At 39.7% G+C, this 13,810-nt stretch overlaps 1 protein-coding gene across 3 annotated transcripts in view; it reads left to right on the top strand.

The window, feature by feature from the left end:
- The window catches only part of tns1a (tensin 1a), a 122,955-nt gene that overhangs the window by 81,946 nt on the left and 27,199 nt on the right, over window positions 1-13,810 (top strand). The window contains exons 7-16 of one of the 3 annotated variants that reach the window (XM_084426088.1): window positions 885-935; window positions 1,050-1,172; window positions 2,497-2,561; window positions 2,661-2,744; window positions 3,102-3,214; window positions 3,333-3,393; window positions 7,635-7,710; window positions 7,845-7,974; window positions 8,070-8,135; window positions 8,256-8,372. In XM_084426088.1, coding sequence (XP_084282214.1) covers window positions 885-935; window positions 1,050-1,172; window positions 2,497-2,561; window positions 2,661-2,744; window positions 3,102-3,214; window positions 3,333-3,393; window positions 7,635-7,710; window positions 7,845-7,974; window positions 8,070-8,135; window positions 8,256-8,372 — 886 coding nt within the window. Of the gene's footprint in view, window positions 1-884; window positions 936-1,049; window positions 1,173-2,496; window positions 2,562-2,660; window positions 2,745-3,101; window positions 3,215-3,332; window positions 3,394-7,634; window positions 7,711-7,844; window positions 7,975-8,066; window positions 8,136-8,255; window positions 8,373-13,810 lie in introns of all 3 variants that reach the window. The other 2 variants (XM_084426087.1, XM_084426089.1) reach the window with 2 other exon arrangements.

Genomic DNA, 13,810 nt, shown 5'->3' with positions numbered 1-13,810 from the left:
TTCTTGACATCTGTGATGCGGCAGGCTGGTCCTCACTGCATACATTTGTTAGATTTTACGACTTGGATCTAGGCTCCACTCCAGGGTCTAGGGTGCTTGCTTCTTAGTGTGCGCAATGATTTCACACAGAACAGGCATTTGCTATTATGGCGTCTTGGGTATAGTCTTCCCACAGCGTCTCGACGCTGCTTGATTTCCCCTGAAAGGGAACGTTTCAGGTTACGTATGTAACCCTGGTTCCCTGAAGATGGAACGAGATGCTGCGTCACCCTGCCATACTCCCTGTATGTCTGTGATAGACTTGCTTCGGCCTATCAGCGCAGTCTGTTTTCAGGTGTGGTTTCCTGGTCTATGACGTCACCCGCCTAAAACGTCTCGTCACACCATTGGACTGATTTTACACATGCTTCACGACGCAATCACACAAGGGCGTTCCCACAGCGTCTCGACGCAGCGTCTCGACGCAGCGTCTCTTTCCCTCTTCAGGGAACCAGGGTTGCATATGTAACCTGAGACGTTTCCCTGTATTATTAACTGACTATTAACTGGTCATAATGTGGGAGGTTCTTGCTCCGTCCATGCAGTAAATGCATGTTCTTGAATGAGCAGGGGTTTCTTGCCTATTTACTTCTCAGGTAATGTTAATGGTTTGACATGGTTTTAAAATCAGTCAGCACTGTACAAATGTATCTTTATATTTATAAGTAAAGCTACATATTACATGTAAGCTTCTTTCTATGACCAAAGGTCCGATCTATTCTTCACAATATGTGTTATGTTTTTCTGAAGAAGAGAATGCATACAGGTTTGGAATTAGGATGAGTAAAGAGGATGTTCTTAACTAGAAGCAATTAATGTTTAATGTTTTTTGTTTCCAATTTCAGCTGCTTAATCTCAGTGAACGGAGGCATGACATCACCAAGCAGAACCCAAGGGTGATCTTTATTTATTTACAGTATTTATATATTTATTTATTTACTTTTTATTTTACAGTTCCTGTCAGCTTGTGGTCTTAGAGTTGATTTTATGTATGTGTGCATTTATGACAGGTGCTGGATTTTGGTTGGCCTGATCATCATGCTCCTGCTCTAGACAAAATTTGCAGTATCTGTAAAGCCATGGACACCTGGCTTAATGCAGACCCTCACAATGTAGTGGTACTGCACAACAAGGTGATTATCATATCACACCTGTCCTTAGGCACCCAATCTCCACCACCCTCGCTTTGCATGACTGTCCGGACTGACGTGCAGTTGTTAATTAGTATGCTGTAATTGGAACTTTTACAATGAAGTATAAAATGGAATTTACAAAATTAAGATGATGTTTTCATGAATTGGAATTTAATATTTTATGTTGCTGGTTTGTTAGCTGTAGTAATCTGCTCACAACTGGACACACAGAAGGATTCTTGTCTTATCATCGCCGTAATTGCAGAACCTGATTTCACCAAGTGCAAAATGTTCCTGGATCATCATCCTTGTTGTTCCTGGAACAACATTCCAATCAACCAATCAGATTTGAGGGACAAGTTTAGAGTTTATGCCAAGTTTAGGCTTACAAACAGGGTTTGGTGCTTCTACATCAGTGTTATTCACCTATCATTTCCCTCTGATTTTAGGGATGACTTATGGGTAGGGTTAGGTTTAGGAGTTATATGGTTAAGACTACATTTTCAGACAGGAATGTTGTTCCAGGATCAACACAATATGTTGACCCAGGAATGTGTCTAACTCGGCAAAATCAGGACATGCTGGGCTTTCTAGACATCTGCAATCTAAGATAATGATGAAGATAATTATAACCAGAGGTGACATAATCCTTTTGTGTCATATCCAGAACAGCAGTCATGGTGCTGTTAACAATTGATGGATATCTAAAGTTTTTCACCTAATCTCTTTGTAGAGAAAAGTTGGTGACACATCTGAGTTGTTGCTATGTTTGCATCCATGGAAATAATCAAATTGTCCTTCAGTTTCCCATGTTCAAAGTTAGCAGTTAACCACTTGAAGGATACCTGCACACATTTCTGATGCTTAATAACTTATATTCAGTGATGTCATCATCAAATTCCCAGATTCAAATTGGCTTTTGCACCAAACCGGAGAGGCCATACTAAGTGGCTGTAATTCATACTCACTCAAACAGCTACTTAAAATTTATTTTCAAGCACATAAGGTAATGTTATTGAAACATATGTGTGTAGCCATGTCCATTTACATCAGAGATGTGCTGCTGCTGGCTGAACAGTTTTCATTCATATTTACACAAACAATTCCAAACATTATTTTTCCACAATTTTGCCGTCAGCCAGTCTGTGTTGTCATTGCATAATTCAGTAATTACGCACATGGCATGTATGGCTCATGTGATTGGCTTAAAATATCCTGTGGTCCCATAAGCCAAGATGGCATAGTTCAAATGACGGTGCCTTTGATGGTGCTTTGTTTTCACTTTGCATATTCTCCTTTATAAATCTGGCACAAATTCTTACAGGGAAACTGGGGGAGAACTGGTGTGGTGGTTGGTGCCTATATGCACTACAGTAACATATCTGCCAGGTAGGACATGTCTATTTTTAAACATTTTGGTGTGTTAGATACGTTAGAGAGGACCCTGCATTTGTGTTGAGTGTTTATGTTTTGTTTTCATATTTTCAGTGCTGACCAGGCATTGGACAGGTTTGCCATGAAGCGTTTTTATGAAGATAAAGCCATGCCTGTGGGCCAGCCTTCGCAGAGAAGGTCAGCAATGACTGATTACCCTGTCACACAAGCCTATTTTGACTCTGCACCACAATATCCATGCTAATTTTTTTATTTATATCATGGAATTAAACATATTGCCTGCTGAACCACACTGTGACTTGCTTTTTTTTTTTTTTTTTGCGTGAAATAGGTAATTGTGCTTTAGATGTCTGCGAATCACATCACATTGCAAAGTCTAAACTGAGTCCATGCACTTGCAGTTTTAGGATTGAACCAGCAGATGATACCAAAGTACATGGAATTACAGTGGAACATAAAATTATGTCTAATTAGCCATGGTGTTGAATGTCAACCAATATGAACAATGATTAATGATTCTGTAATGCTGTGTAGGTATGTGCATTACTTTGCTGGTCTCCTTTCTGGGCACATAAAAATCAACAACAAGCCCCTGTTCCTTCACCATGTCATCATGCATGGCATCCCTAATTTTGAGTCTAAAGGAGGTAGGTGCAAACACTGCTACACATTCAAATCCATCAGTGCAATTTATGTATATTGTACTATGTTTGAACAAGTGACCTTAACATCAGTGATGTGCTTTACTATATCTAACCCTGTCAGGTTGCCGACCCTTCCTCAAAATCCATCAATCAATGCAGCCTGTGTACACTTCTGGAATTTAGTAAGTAAAATGCTTCCTAGTATGTATGCTAAATTATTTTAATATGTAAAGTGTGGTTGTGATCTCATTATGTTATATATGATGTCTGGTTGTAGCACACATACATTTTCATTTATGTAGAGACATGTACATCTTACATCACTGGCAGCTTCTAAACTATAGGCAAACTTTAGCAAATACGTTTCAAGTTAAGATAGAAAATAAATTTATTTTAGTCAATAGATAATAAAAAAATCCAAAGTAGTGTATCTAACAGATGAGATTTGTGAAGATCAGAGTTTAGAGAAAGAAAGGCCCAAAAGAAGTAAGCTGAGTATATGATATCATATGATATCAAAAGATAAGATAAATGAGTATATGATATCAAAAGTCCCAAAAAGGACATTCATAAAAAGAATACAATTTGAATAAATTCAAATATGAAGGATTTAGCACCCACCAGTATTTAATCAGTTCGATTATTTAAATGTGTTCAATGCCATCACATTTGATTAACAGATTTACCTGATTTGACATTATAACGGTTCATTGTGATCTCTTTTGCCGCATTCAACTTGTTTTGAAGGAATTCATGTTTGAAGGATGTTTACGTTCACAAGAGCACCATGACGCATGCGTGTTGTGTTGGCGCGAGAGCATACATCATTGCATAAATGGGCATTGGAGATTAATATTTTGTAAATAAAGTGGTAATTTGTTTTTTGTCCGTTTTTTGCGCAAACAAAAGAATTTGCGTCGCTTCATAAAATTGAGGTTAAACCACTTGGGTCCCATGGATTGCTTGTATAATGTCTTTACTACCTCTCTGGGGCTGGAAAGTGGTAGTTGTTTAGGCTGTCAATGGAGGGACAGAAAGCTCTCAGATATCATTAAAAAGATCTCCATTTGTGTTCAGAAGATGAACAAATGTCTTAAAGGGTAACTCAACCCCTGGTCAGAGCCTGACTCCACCCACTGGCAATATTTGAAAAATGCTGGAAAAGTGGGCAGAGCCCAGCGCAGATAGAGGGGATGAACCGAGGGCGGGTCTGAGCGGGGGGCGGGCACCTGAGAACCGCATTTCAATAGCGCGCGCGCACTCTATAGGCATATTCACATTTGCAGATAATGAGTTGCCATGAAAACGACTGACATCTCTATCTTTTCATACAGATTACATAAACAGAGAATATTTGTTTTCATTTTGAATTAGATAATTGAATAGCAGAGACTTCAATTTTTATAAAGATATTGCTTATGCCTGTGTGACTAGTATTTGCTGAGTTTTGTTTAGAGACGTGGAGTTTATTCAAATAACACTTGGCTAATGCTACCGCTAACCCACATGTCGAGGTCACTTCAGTGATTAGGGAAAAGCACGTAAAAGTCCTGGCAGAAAGCCAGTATATCCATTGGTTTTTTTTTTTTTAAGTTTACTTTTAACTTAGTGTTAACTAATAATTGTTGCAAACTGGTACTACCAACAAAATATTAGCGTATTCCTGGAACTGGGCGTTGTTACACTATATCCTTATACATCGCTTTCTGCCAGGATTTGTACGTGCTTTTCCCTAATCACTGAAGTGACCTCGACGTGCGGGTTAGCAGTAGCATTAGCCATCAGGCAAGTGTTTTTTAAATAAACTCCTGATGTACTTACAAACTTTCCAGTGCCTCGTTTTATGAGTACAGAACACTGATCTATATAATGACTGGATAGCTCATGACGTTCTAAACGGCCATAAGGCAGTGAAGCCACCGGAAGTGTTCGAGCGGCCATCTTACGATTCCCTACAAGCAGAGGCTCAAACGGCCATTATACAGAGATTGGTAGCTCCGACGGCACTTTTAAGATGACCCGCTGTGCAGCATACAAGTGTAAAACGACGTTCACAAAAGGATGTAGAAAGACTGCCCACAGGTTTTAATTCAAGCCCTATAATTAATATTTTATATGCACAATTGTCACGTGTTGTTTTCTCCGAGACAAGAGTAATGCTGCTGCTTCTTCAAAAAACAAGGATAAAACTGTCAACAGTAGCCTATAAGAAACCTCAGAGCAGCATTAAATTAAAACAATTAAGTGTCCAATAGTGACACCATTTGACAGCTCAAAAGAGCTTCGTGCAGAGTCCGTTTACCGTTACAACCCATACAATTTGTATTATGCATTTCCTGAACATGTACTTGCTAACTAATCAAACACTTTATTTGAACAAACTACTGATCTATAAAACACAATCGGTCTTCCGACCTTTAACTATCGTGTCAAATTGATTTTGATAAGCGTGGGGGAGAGAGAGCATACAGCGCTCGTGTTGTTTGAAGACGGTGAGAGTGCGCGCGCGCAGCCGAGGTTCTCTCTCTCTCTGCTCGTTCTTATGTGCGCCCTTTCCACTGATCTAAATAATTTGTTGTTACGACGACTTATTTGTTCCCTCGTTTTAATAAATCGTGGACACGTTTAACTAATTCCATCACTCTTTGATTTAACGAATTACAACGTGGCCACAATATAGTAAAACGAGGGAACAAATTAGTAAAACGTGCTGAGGTATTATTAATTCGTGGCCACGAATCAATATTCACCTGAATATTCACCAATTCACAGAAATATAGGTCTTTAGCATTCACTATTTAATTAATAGTATCAAACTGTTTTTCTTACCTGTGAAGATAGCTCTTCAGTGAAGGCCGACTAGTTCTTGTACAGCTTTTTATTCCTTTTAAATGCTTAGGATGTTTGCGTTGTAAGAATGTACAGGGAGACTTTAGATTTAAAAACGGTGTCTCCTTAGGCAATGTTTTCTCAGTCAAATCATAAAATGTCCTATTGATTCAATAGAACGCGTGAGCTCACTAAGGAATACCAATATGGCGGCGCGGTGGCTTCACTGTTTATGACATCATGAGCTATCCAGTCATTCTAGATCAGTGGTACAGAACCTATTTGTACTACTGTAGAAGTTTGGTACCATTCCGGGCATTATTAGTGGGGTAATTTACGAGATACATCCTAGGTTCCATTAGCGCCTGCACTAAGCCATTCGGCTCAATCGGCTGTTATATCTAAATAAGCTCTACCTTTAATAATGTTCGACCAAGGGGAAAAAAAGCTTCTGGGGGGGTGTTTGGCTTGAGGTCATGGTGCAAAGGACCCTAGGTTTATTTTACTCTGAACCATCCCTTTAGCTAAAAAAAGTTGTTTTAGGGTTTAGTTACCCTTTAATGGTTTGGGGGGGGGGGGGGGGGGGGGGGGGGGGGGGTTGAACTAACCGTTTAATTATTTTATTGTGTTATATTTTGGGTTAAAAATATGTGTATAATAGTATATGGTGACCTATTGTAAAATTATTATTACTTTACATATATGCCTTCTACGTTTTTATATTGTTGAGAAGTGGTTACATTTAGGATAGGGGTGATAAAATAAAACCATTTATGGCCTGAATAAAACTCGAAAATACTCCAAAAACTCCAAAAACTCCAAACTGTGGTTTCACAGATTGGCCTTAGATTAAGTCAGGATTAGGCCTTAGTTTAATTAGAACATTTAAGTAGCTTTTATAAATGTGCCTTAGAAAAAACATTACTGGTGTGCATCTTGAGACAAACACAATGGCACTGACATATTTAAAGATATGCCAAGTTGCTTTCGGTTAAAACAGCTCAAACATGCATTTTAGCTGGGACTAGTTTTAAGCCTTGTCTGTGAAACTGGGGGTATAAATGTTACATACACATAGTTATGAATTATTATAAAATCAGGGTGAAAGTGTGCATACTGTAAGCTACTGTATATTAATATATGTGTGTGAGAGTCTGGTATAACATCTGTTGCCCTCTTGTTAAGGGATTAACCTATCTTAATCTGTACCTCTGTGTGTATGTGGAAGTTGGCAGAGACAGTGACAATGACAAGGCTGCAGTTCATTTGTTTAACGTTTGAATGAAAGGGTCCTCTGTGCTCTCTGCCCTGGCCAAGAAAAGATCCTTGAATTATTTTCTCATCTGACTTTTGCGCCAAACACTTGTCCATCTCTTTTTCTAACTTTGTTTTTATGGCATTAATATCCTGTGTAACTCCAGAAATTCTGCTACTTCTAGTTAATTTTTTATGTTCTTGTTCAGCAGAGGATAATATTTTAACAAGCTAGTCATCAATTTAGGCTTAGTTTGTATAATTCAGCATCGAGACAGTTTGAAGTATGCCTGTAATAACCCCATTCATAATTTCTTCCCCTTCCCTCTCTGTTTTACAGTAACGTTCAAGGCGACAGCCATACAAGCATCTGTATCACCATTGAGCCTGGCCTGCTACTAAAAGGAGATATACTGGTAGGAAGTTCAACAGTACCAATATCAACACCAACATTATTGTTATAGTTGAAGAAGAATCCAATAAATGTATTTTCCATACTCTCCCAATATGTTTAATTTTCTGTCCCTTTTTCATATCCTCCATCCTGAAGCTGAAATGTTATCACAAGCGTTATCAAAACCCCAATAGGGATGTGATCTTCAGAGTACAGTTCCACACATGTGCATTACACAATTTAGCTCTGGTCTTCACCAAGAATGACCTTGATGAGGCATTTAAAGGTTAGTGTGCTTTATGTTTATTAATTGCGAATAAAAAAAAGACTAAACACCACCACAGTGGCATGCAGACTGATCATAAATATGTGATTTAGCAGATGAGAGGTTTCCTGAATATGGGAAGGTGGAGTTTATCTTTTCTTTTGGTCCAGAGAAAATCAAAGGTAATTTAATATTACCAAAACTGTAGTTTGTATATCTTTTCTGCACAGAGATAAGATCTTGATAAAAGAGATTCGCATGCTGCAAGGCCTCGACTCAAAGTTCTTTTTTGTCCCTCTAAGGGTTGGATCATCTACAGAACGGACCTAGTGTCTCTGTGGACTACAACACCCAGGATCCTCTGATCCGCTGGGACTCTTATGAAAACTTCAACAGGAGATTTGAAGACATTAAAGATGGTGAGAGGAACTATTCTCTGTGTGCTCAGGCTCAAGGTGCTGACTGGTCAGATATCTGTGTTATCTGAATCTTGTGGTGATTCTGAGATTTTTATTAATTTGTTTGCTGCAATTGACGGTGGGAACAAGGTCAAAATATAATGGTCATTTGGCCTTGTATGTACACCATGTTTCATTTCATTTAACGTGCTATGGGGTAATGGAATGATTGTGCTCTTGGCGAAGGCAGCTTCTTTATAGAACTAGAGGGGGTCAGTTGTTCTGCTAGCTTGCTGATTGGCATAAACACCCAAGTGAACAAGGAGGGCTAAATGAGATGTATGGATTCTCCTCTCATTGCTACTAGAAATCTCCTCAAGACTTGTTTCATGGATTATGATTGTTCTTCTGGGTATTCAGCATATTGCAGATTTGATAAAGTAATTTGGCTTTATGATAGGATAGCTCTGTTTGCTTATTTTCATCCATTAAAAAAAAAAAAAAAAAATGGTGTATCGGGTCATTAGGACACTTATCCCCTTGGCTTATTTTTTTTTTAAACCATGTGGTCTGCCATAAAGAGCCATTCCCATGCCTCCTGCCAATCAGAGTTTTAAATAGCATCTAGAGAAATAGAAGGCGTCAGTGGCCCTGCTGGCAGCCCCAGGGAGGGGTGGAAAACTGACACTCCTCTCTTCAGTGTCCTCTTCTGGGAGGAAGGGCTGGTGGGTAAGGCCAGGAGACGTGGGTACCCCAACACACACACACGCAGTTAAATACACAATGAATACATTGACAGTAAAGGAAAGATTGATGCAGTCTTGACATTGACAGGGCTTTGGAAAATGGCGCAGAGCCCTAAGGAAATCCACAATTACAAAGCCCAATTAAAATTAATCTGTATACAAATAAATAACTATACAGTGTACTGTGTAGATAAGCAACTTGCTTATAACTCTCCTGTTATATTCCTGTCCTTTTTATGGATTTCTAAATGATCTAATCGTGCCATTCGCAACACAAGAGTAATCAAATACCGGTATAGAAGGCTGCTTACCTCACTCCAGTGACAATTTTTCCAGCAACCCTCTACCTCCCCATCTCAACCATCTCAAGCCATTTTATTACTAATATTTATTTAAGGAAGTTCAGGGGTGCTTAGAGCTTGAGTCAAGTTTGGTAAACCAAATATGTAAACCTTTATCTCTTGAGAGAGGATTATATATTAAAATGGCATGCAACAAGTAATTTAAAATTTTGGCAAAACTAAATTAAAAAGCAAAATAAACTGGAATGCTATCAGACACTTAACCTAACTTAATACACAAAGCAGCCACATACAAACATTGCTTTTAAAGGAAGAAAGAGTCTGCTGTGGTTAAGGGACACTTTTTACTTCATAGTTTGGAGAGTTTAAGCGATATTAGACTCTCAAATCTCTTTCTACATATCTCCATTTGTGTGTGTTTCCAGGTAAAGGGTATGTGGTGTCTGTGTGCGTATTCTTATGACAGAGACAGAGGGGTGCTCTGGGGCAGTATAGCCACCAGGGCTTGTTTACAGCTCAGGCTCCCATATTTGGCTGCTGCACAGCTTCATGGCATTTTTGGAATGACTAAGAGGGAAGTGTGTGGAACAGATAGAGAGAGACAGAGAGAGGTGACTGTGGCTCTTAGTCAGAGTGACTCACAAAAGAGAGCGACTGATTAATGAACTAGACACAATGATCTCACAACGAAGACACAGAGACTGGCAAAGTCTCTGGTGAGCAGCGCTTAATACCGTTTTTTGAATCAGAACTGAATTTTATTTTCCATTGGGCTTGAAAGTAGGTGAGTGTTACAGTCGAAGTATCCTCATTCAAACTATCTACTCATTCTCAATGAATGTATATGTGTGCGTTCAAGTGACTAGGTGTAATTATTATGTTCTGCTACTGTATATCTTTTTTGGGGTCTTGTCACAAGTAATTGTATCATCTGTGCTGCTGTGTGATATGTGATGTTTTTTTTTTTAAGATTATTGCAAATCTGTTTGTCTTAGATAATACGTGCTTTTAAAGGACATGTGGTTTTTCAGTAGTTTTTGTAGGTCTTTTCTATTCTTTTTATAGCAACGCAATTATCTTTATGTAGTTCTTATATTGAATCATCATTGCCATATTAACTTGTATAAATCCAAAATCTGAGATCACATTGAATGGGTTACACAGAACAATTTAGAATTTTAAAGCATTTAAAATAAAGAAAAATTATGATGGTAAAATCAAGAAGAAATATATAACACTTTTACAATAAGGTTTCATTTGTTAACATTCGTTATTAACAAACAGTGAACAGTCAATACTTCTAAAGCATTTATAAATTTTAGTTAATGTTAATTTTAACGTCTACTAATACATTATTAAGAATAAATGTAGTATTTGTTAACATTAGTTAATGCACTCTGAACTAACGGGAACATGAATATTTTATTAACTGCCATTAACAAAGACTAATAAATGCTGTAAGAATGTATTATTCATTGTTAGTTCATGTTAGTTATTGCATCAATAATGTTAAAGGGGTCCTATTATGCCCTTTACAAATTCTTGATTTTGTTTTTGGGGTGTACTAGAATATGTTTTCATGCTTGATTGTTCAAAAAACACATTATTTTTCACATATTTTACATTAATACAGCTCCCCAGTCTGGTTGAACGTATTGTTTTCAATGAAGCCACTCCTTCCGAAATTCGAAATGTGCTGTGATTGGTTAGCTGGCTAAGTGTGTTGTGATTGGCAGCTCTTAGCGCATGTTGTGGAAATGTCACGCTCCTTTATAACTGCAAGCTCTACTCAAATATAAATATTAATGATGGCATCAATTTCAAACCATTTAGAACCCGATTCAGACCCTGACAATGTTAATGAACAAGAGGACTGTGTAGAACGGATTTCAAGCACAGACTTTGCAAGCACAGATTTCCCAGAACGTTTCAAAGTGGTATGTTTTTTTTTTTATCCACCATTTAATCACATAAACTATGGTAATACAAACAGTAATCGATCACAAAATCATGGATAATTTTCCTAAAGCTGGGTGCACACTGTGAGATTTATTATCGTCCTTTACGATTGGTGCTTGTCAGACTGTACGAACATGATCATCGCTGTAAGCCATGTCACACTGTAAGATTTCAGTTGTCATTAATGTCAGACTGTACGACAGTCAAGACGCGTTAAAAATGGATGCACGCAAGAAAACTTGTCCGGAGTTTTACATCATCAATCAAGCTACATTATACGCGGCATAGAAATGGTGGCTTCAAAGAAATCTCTAATGTTAATTTTGGTCACGCCTTGTCTTGAAAAACAAAGACAATTTGATGGTTGTCTGCACACTGCCACACTGCAGGATTGTGAGTCAAATCTTCTGACGCTGCCAGAATTTCGTCGGAGATAAAACGGTAATTAATCGGCTGTTGGTGAACAAATTAACGTTCAAAGACTTCAGATTTTAGCCTAGGATCAGAGGATTCTTTTAGGATTTGCAAAATTTGTCTCAGACGGCCAAATCGCAGCCAAAATCGCACAGTGTGCACCCGACTTAAGGGGCAGTGAACAGTCTTACAAAAGCAAGACCTTACAAAAGTTACCTTACTACATCAATACTGTAATTTTAGTTAGCAGGCTAGCAGAGGCATAGCTTTGCCCTTTGTTTACATCATAGCTATCATAGCAACTACATAAAGCTTATAATTTAAACTGTTAATAGAAAACACAACTACAAATAATAAGACGTAATTACAAGTTGTGATCCATAAACAAGATTGTCCCGACAAAATGGGAATGGCTACGTCTTTCAGGAGAAGCTTTTGTGCATATAGCCTGCATTGTACTCTCTTCTGGAAGCCGTTTTCCGTAGAATGTGCAGCGCACAGACAAACATTGAGGTTATAATATTCAGGAATAGTGTTAAAAATATATTTTAACCTCTTTAAGTTCGTTAGCCTTAGGACAAACTATTTCGGGGGTGGAAAAAAACAGCAACAACTCTTCCTCTTCTCTAAAGCACCCACACATGGCCTCACCATGTTGTCATTTTTATGTAAATGTATGTACATTTTAGGGTTTGTGATGTCACTAATCCAGGAAGAAGCTCGTTGTAGTCCCTACCAGCCATTCCCTTTCGAGGGAACTCGAACTGCGTCGAATGACACTTTGGGGGAACGCCCCTCAGTGTAGCGCCTCTGAAGTATGAATGAAACTAAACCAATCCTGATTGGTGTTGCGTCATGACTTAATGTGTGACGGCATATGCGGAAGCTACAAAAGGACGCCGGCACACAACAGAGATAGCTTTCTGTTCTTCAGCAAGCGCTCTCTGTTCTTGTATGTCCTATTTGGTGTTGTTTGTCACAAGTCACAAGTCACAAGCATTTATATATAAATATGGCGAGTAAAACCAGTTACAGGAGGTGTGTGCATCCCTGCCCACATTATATCACGGGTGGGGACACACACCAACTGTGTGTACACTGTTTGGGAGCGCAGCACGCGCGGGCAGCTCTCGAGGGGGCTGCTTGCGAGGATTCTGAAAAATGAACAATCCGTGTGCTGCGCTCCCGTCTGGCCATTTTCGATGATGATGGCCAGGCTCGCGAGCCTCGTGGTGCGGGACCCGCGTTCGCTGAGGCGGCGCAGCAACGCTCTTCATGGGGCTCGCAGATGGATCTGGCGGGGGATCCCGAGACTGCCGAGGCACGCTCTCGTAATTCATCCGCCAGTTCCGATGCTCTCCCTCCTCGCGCAGAAGCCCGCTCTGCGGCTTCTTCCACACAAGTGGAGAGCCCGATGCTTGAGCTGTCTGCTTCCGAGGAAGTAGACGTGCTCAGCATTGAAGGCGGGGATTTTGGGGATGACTCGCCACCCCATGTCCCCGCATATGAGAAGCTGGTGGAGGTTGTTTCTCGTGCTGTGGCCCGTCTTAATATCAGTTGGCCACATGAGAGGCAGGAAGCGCTAGTAAAAAGCAAGTTGGACGAGCGCTTCCTGCAGAGCAACCTCGCCATCGGGGTTTACCGTTCTTTCCCGATTTGCATAATGAGTTGTGTAAACTGCGAAAAAATCCACACTCATCTCGCGTGTCCAACCCCCCTGTTTTGAACTACAGTAACATCTTGGGGGTGCGAGAGAACGGTTATGGGATGATGCCCCGGGTGGAACAGCCGCTTGCCACCTATTTAGCCCCCGAGTCTGCATCATCCCTAAAAACCCCGGTGCTGCCCACTAAACCGTGTCGTGAAACATCATCGTTGGTGGGCAGGGCTTATATGGCTGCGGGTCGGGCTGGTGCTAGTCTGCATACAATGGCAGTACTACAAGCGTACCAGGCCGACCTTCTCAAAGATATAGATGAGGGCGAGGGACCAACTCCGGAAGACATTGCGGAGTTGAGGAAGGCTGCAGACTTGTCTC

The sequence above is a fragment of the Rutilus rutilus genome (assembly GCF_951802725.1).
Source record: "Rutilus rutilus genome assembly, chromosome: 12".
NCBI classification, from domain to species: domain Eukaryota; kingdom Metazoa; phylum Chordata; class Actinopteri; order Cypriniformes; family Leuciscidae; genus Rutilus; species Rutilus rutilus.
Note: the sequence above shows the minus strand (reverse complement) of the source record. Positions and strands in the feature narration are given on the sequence as shown.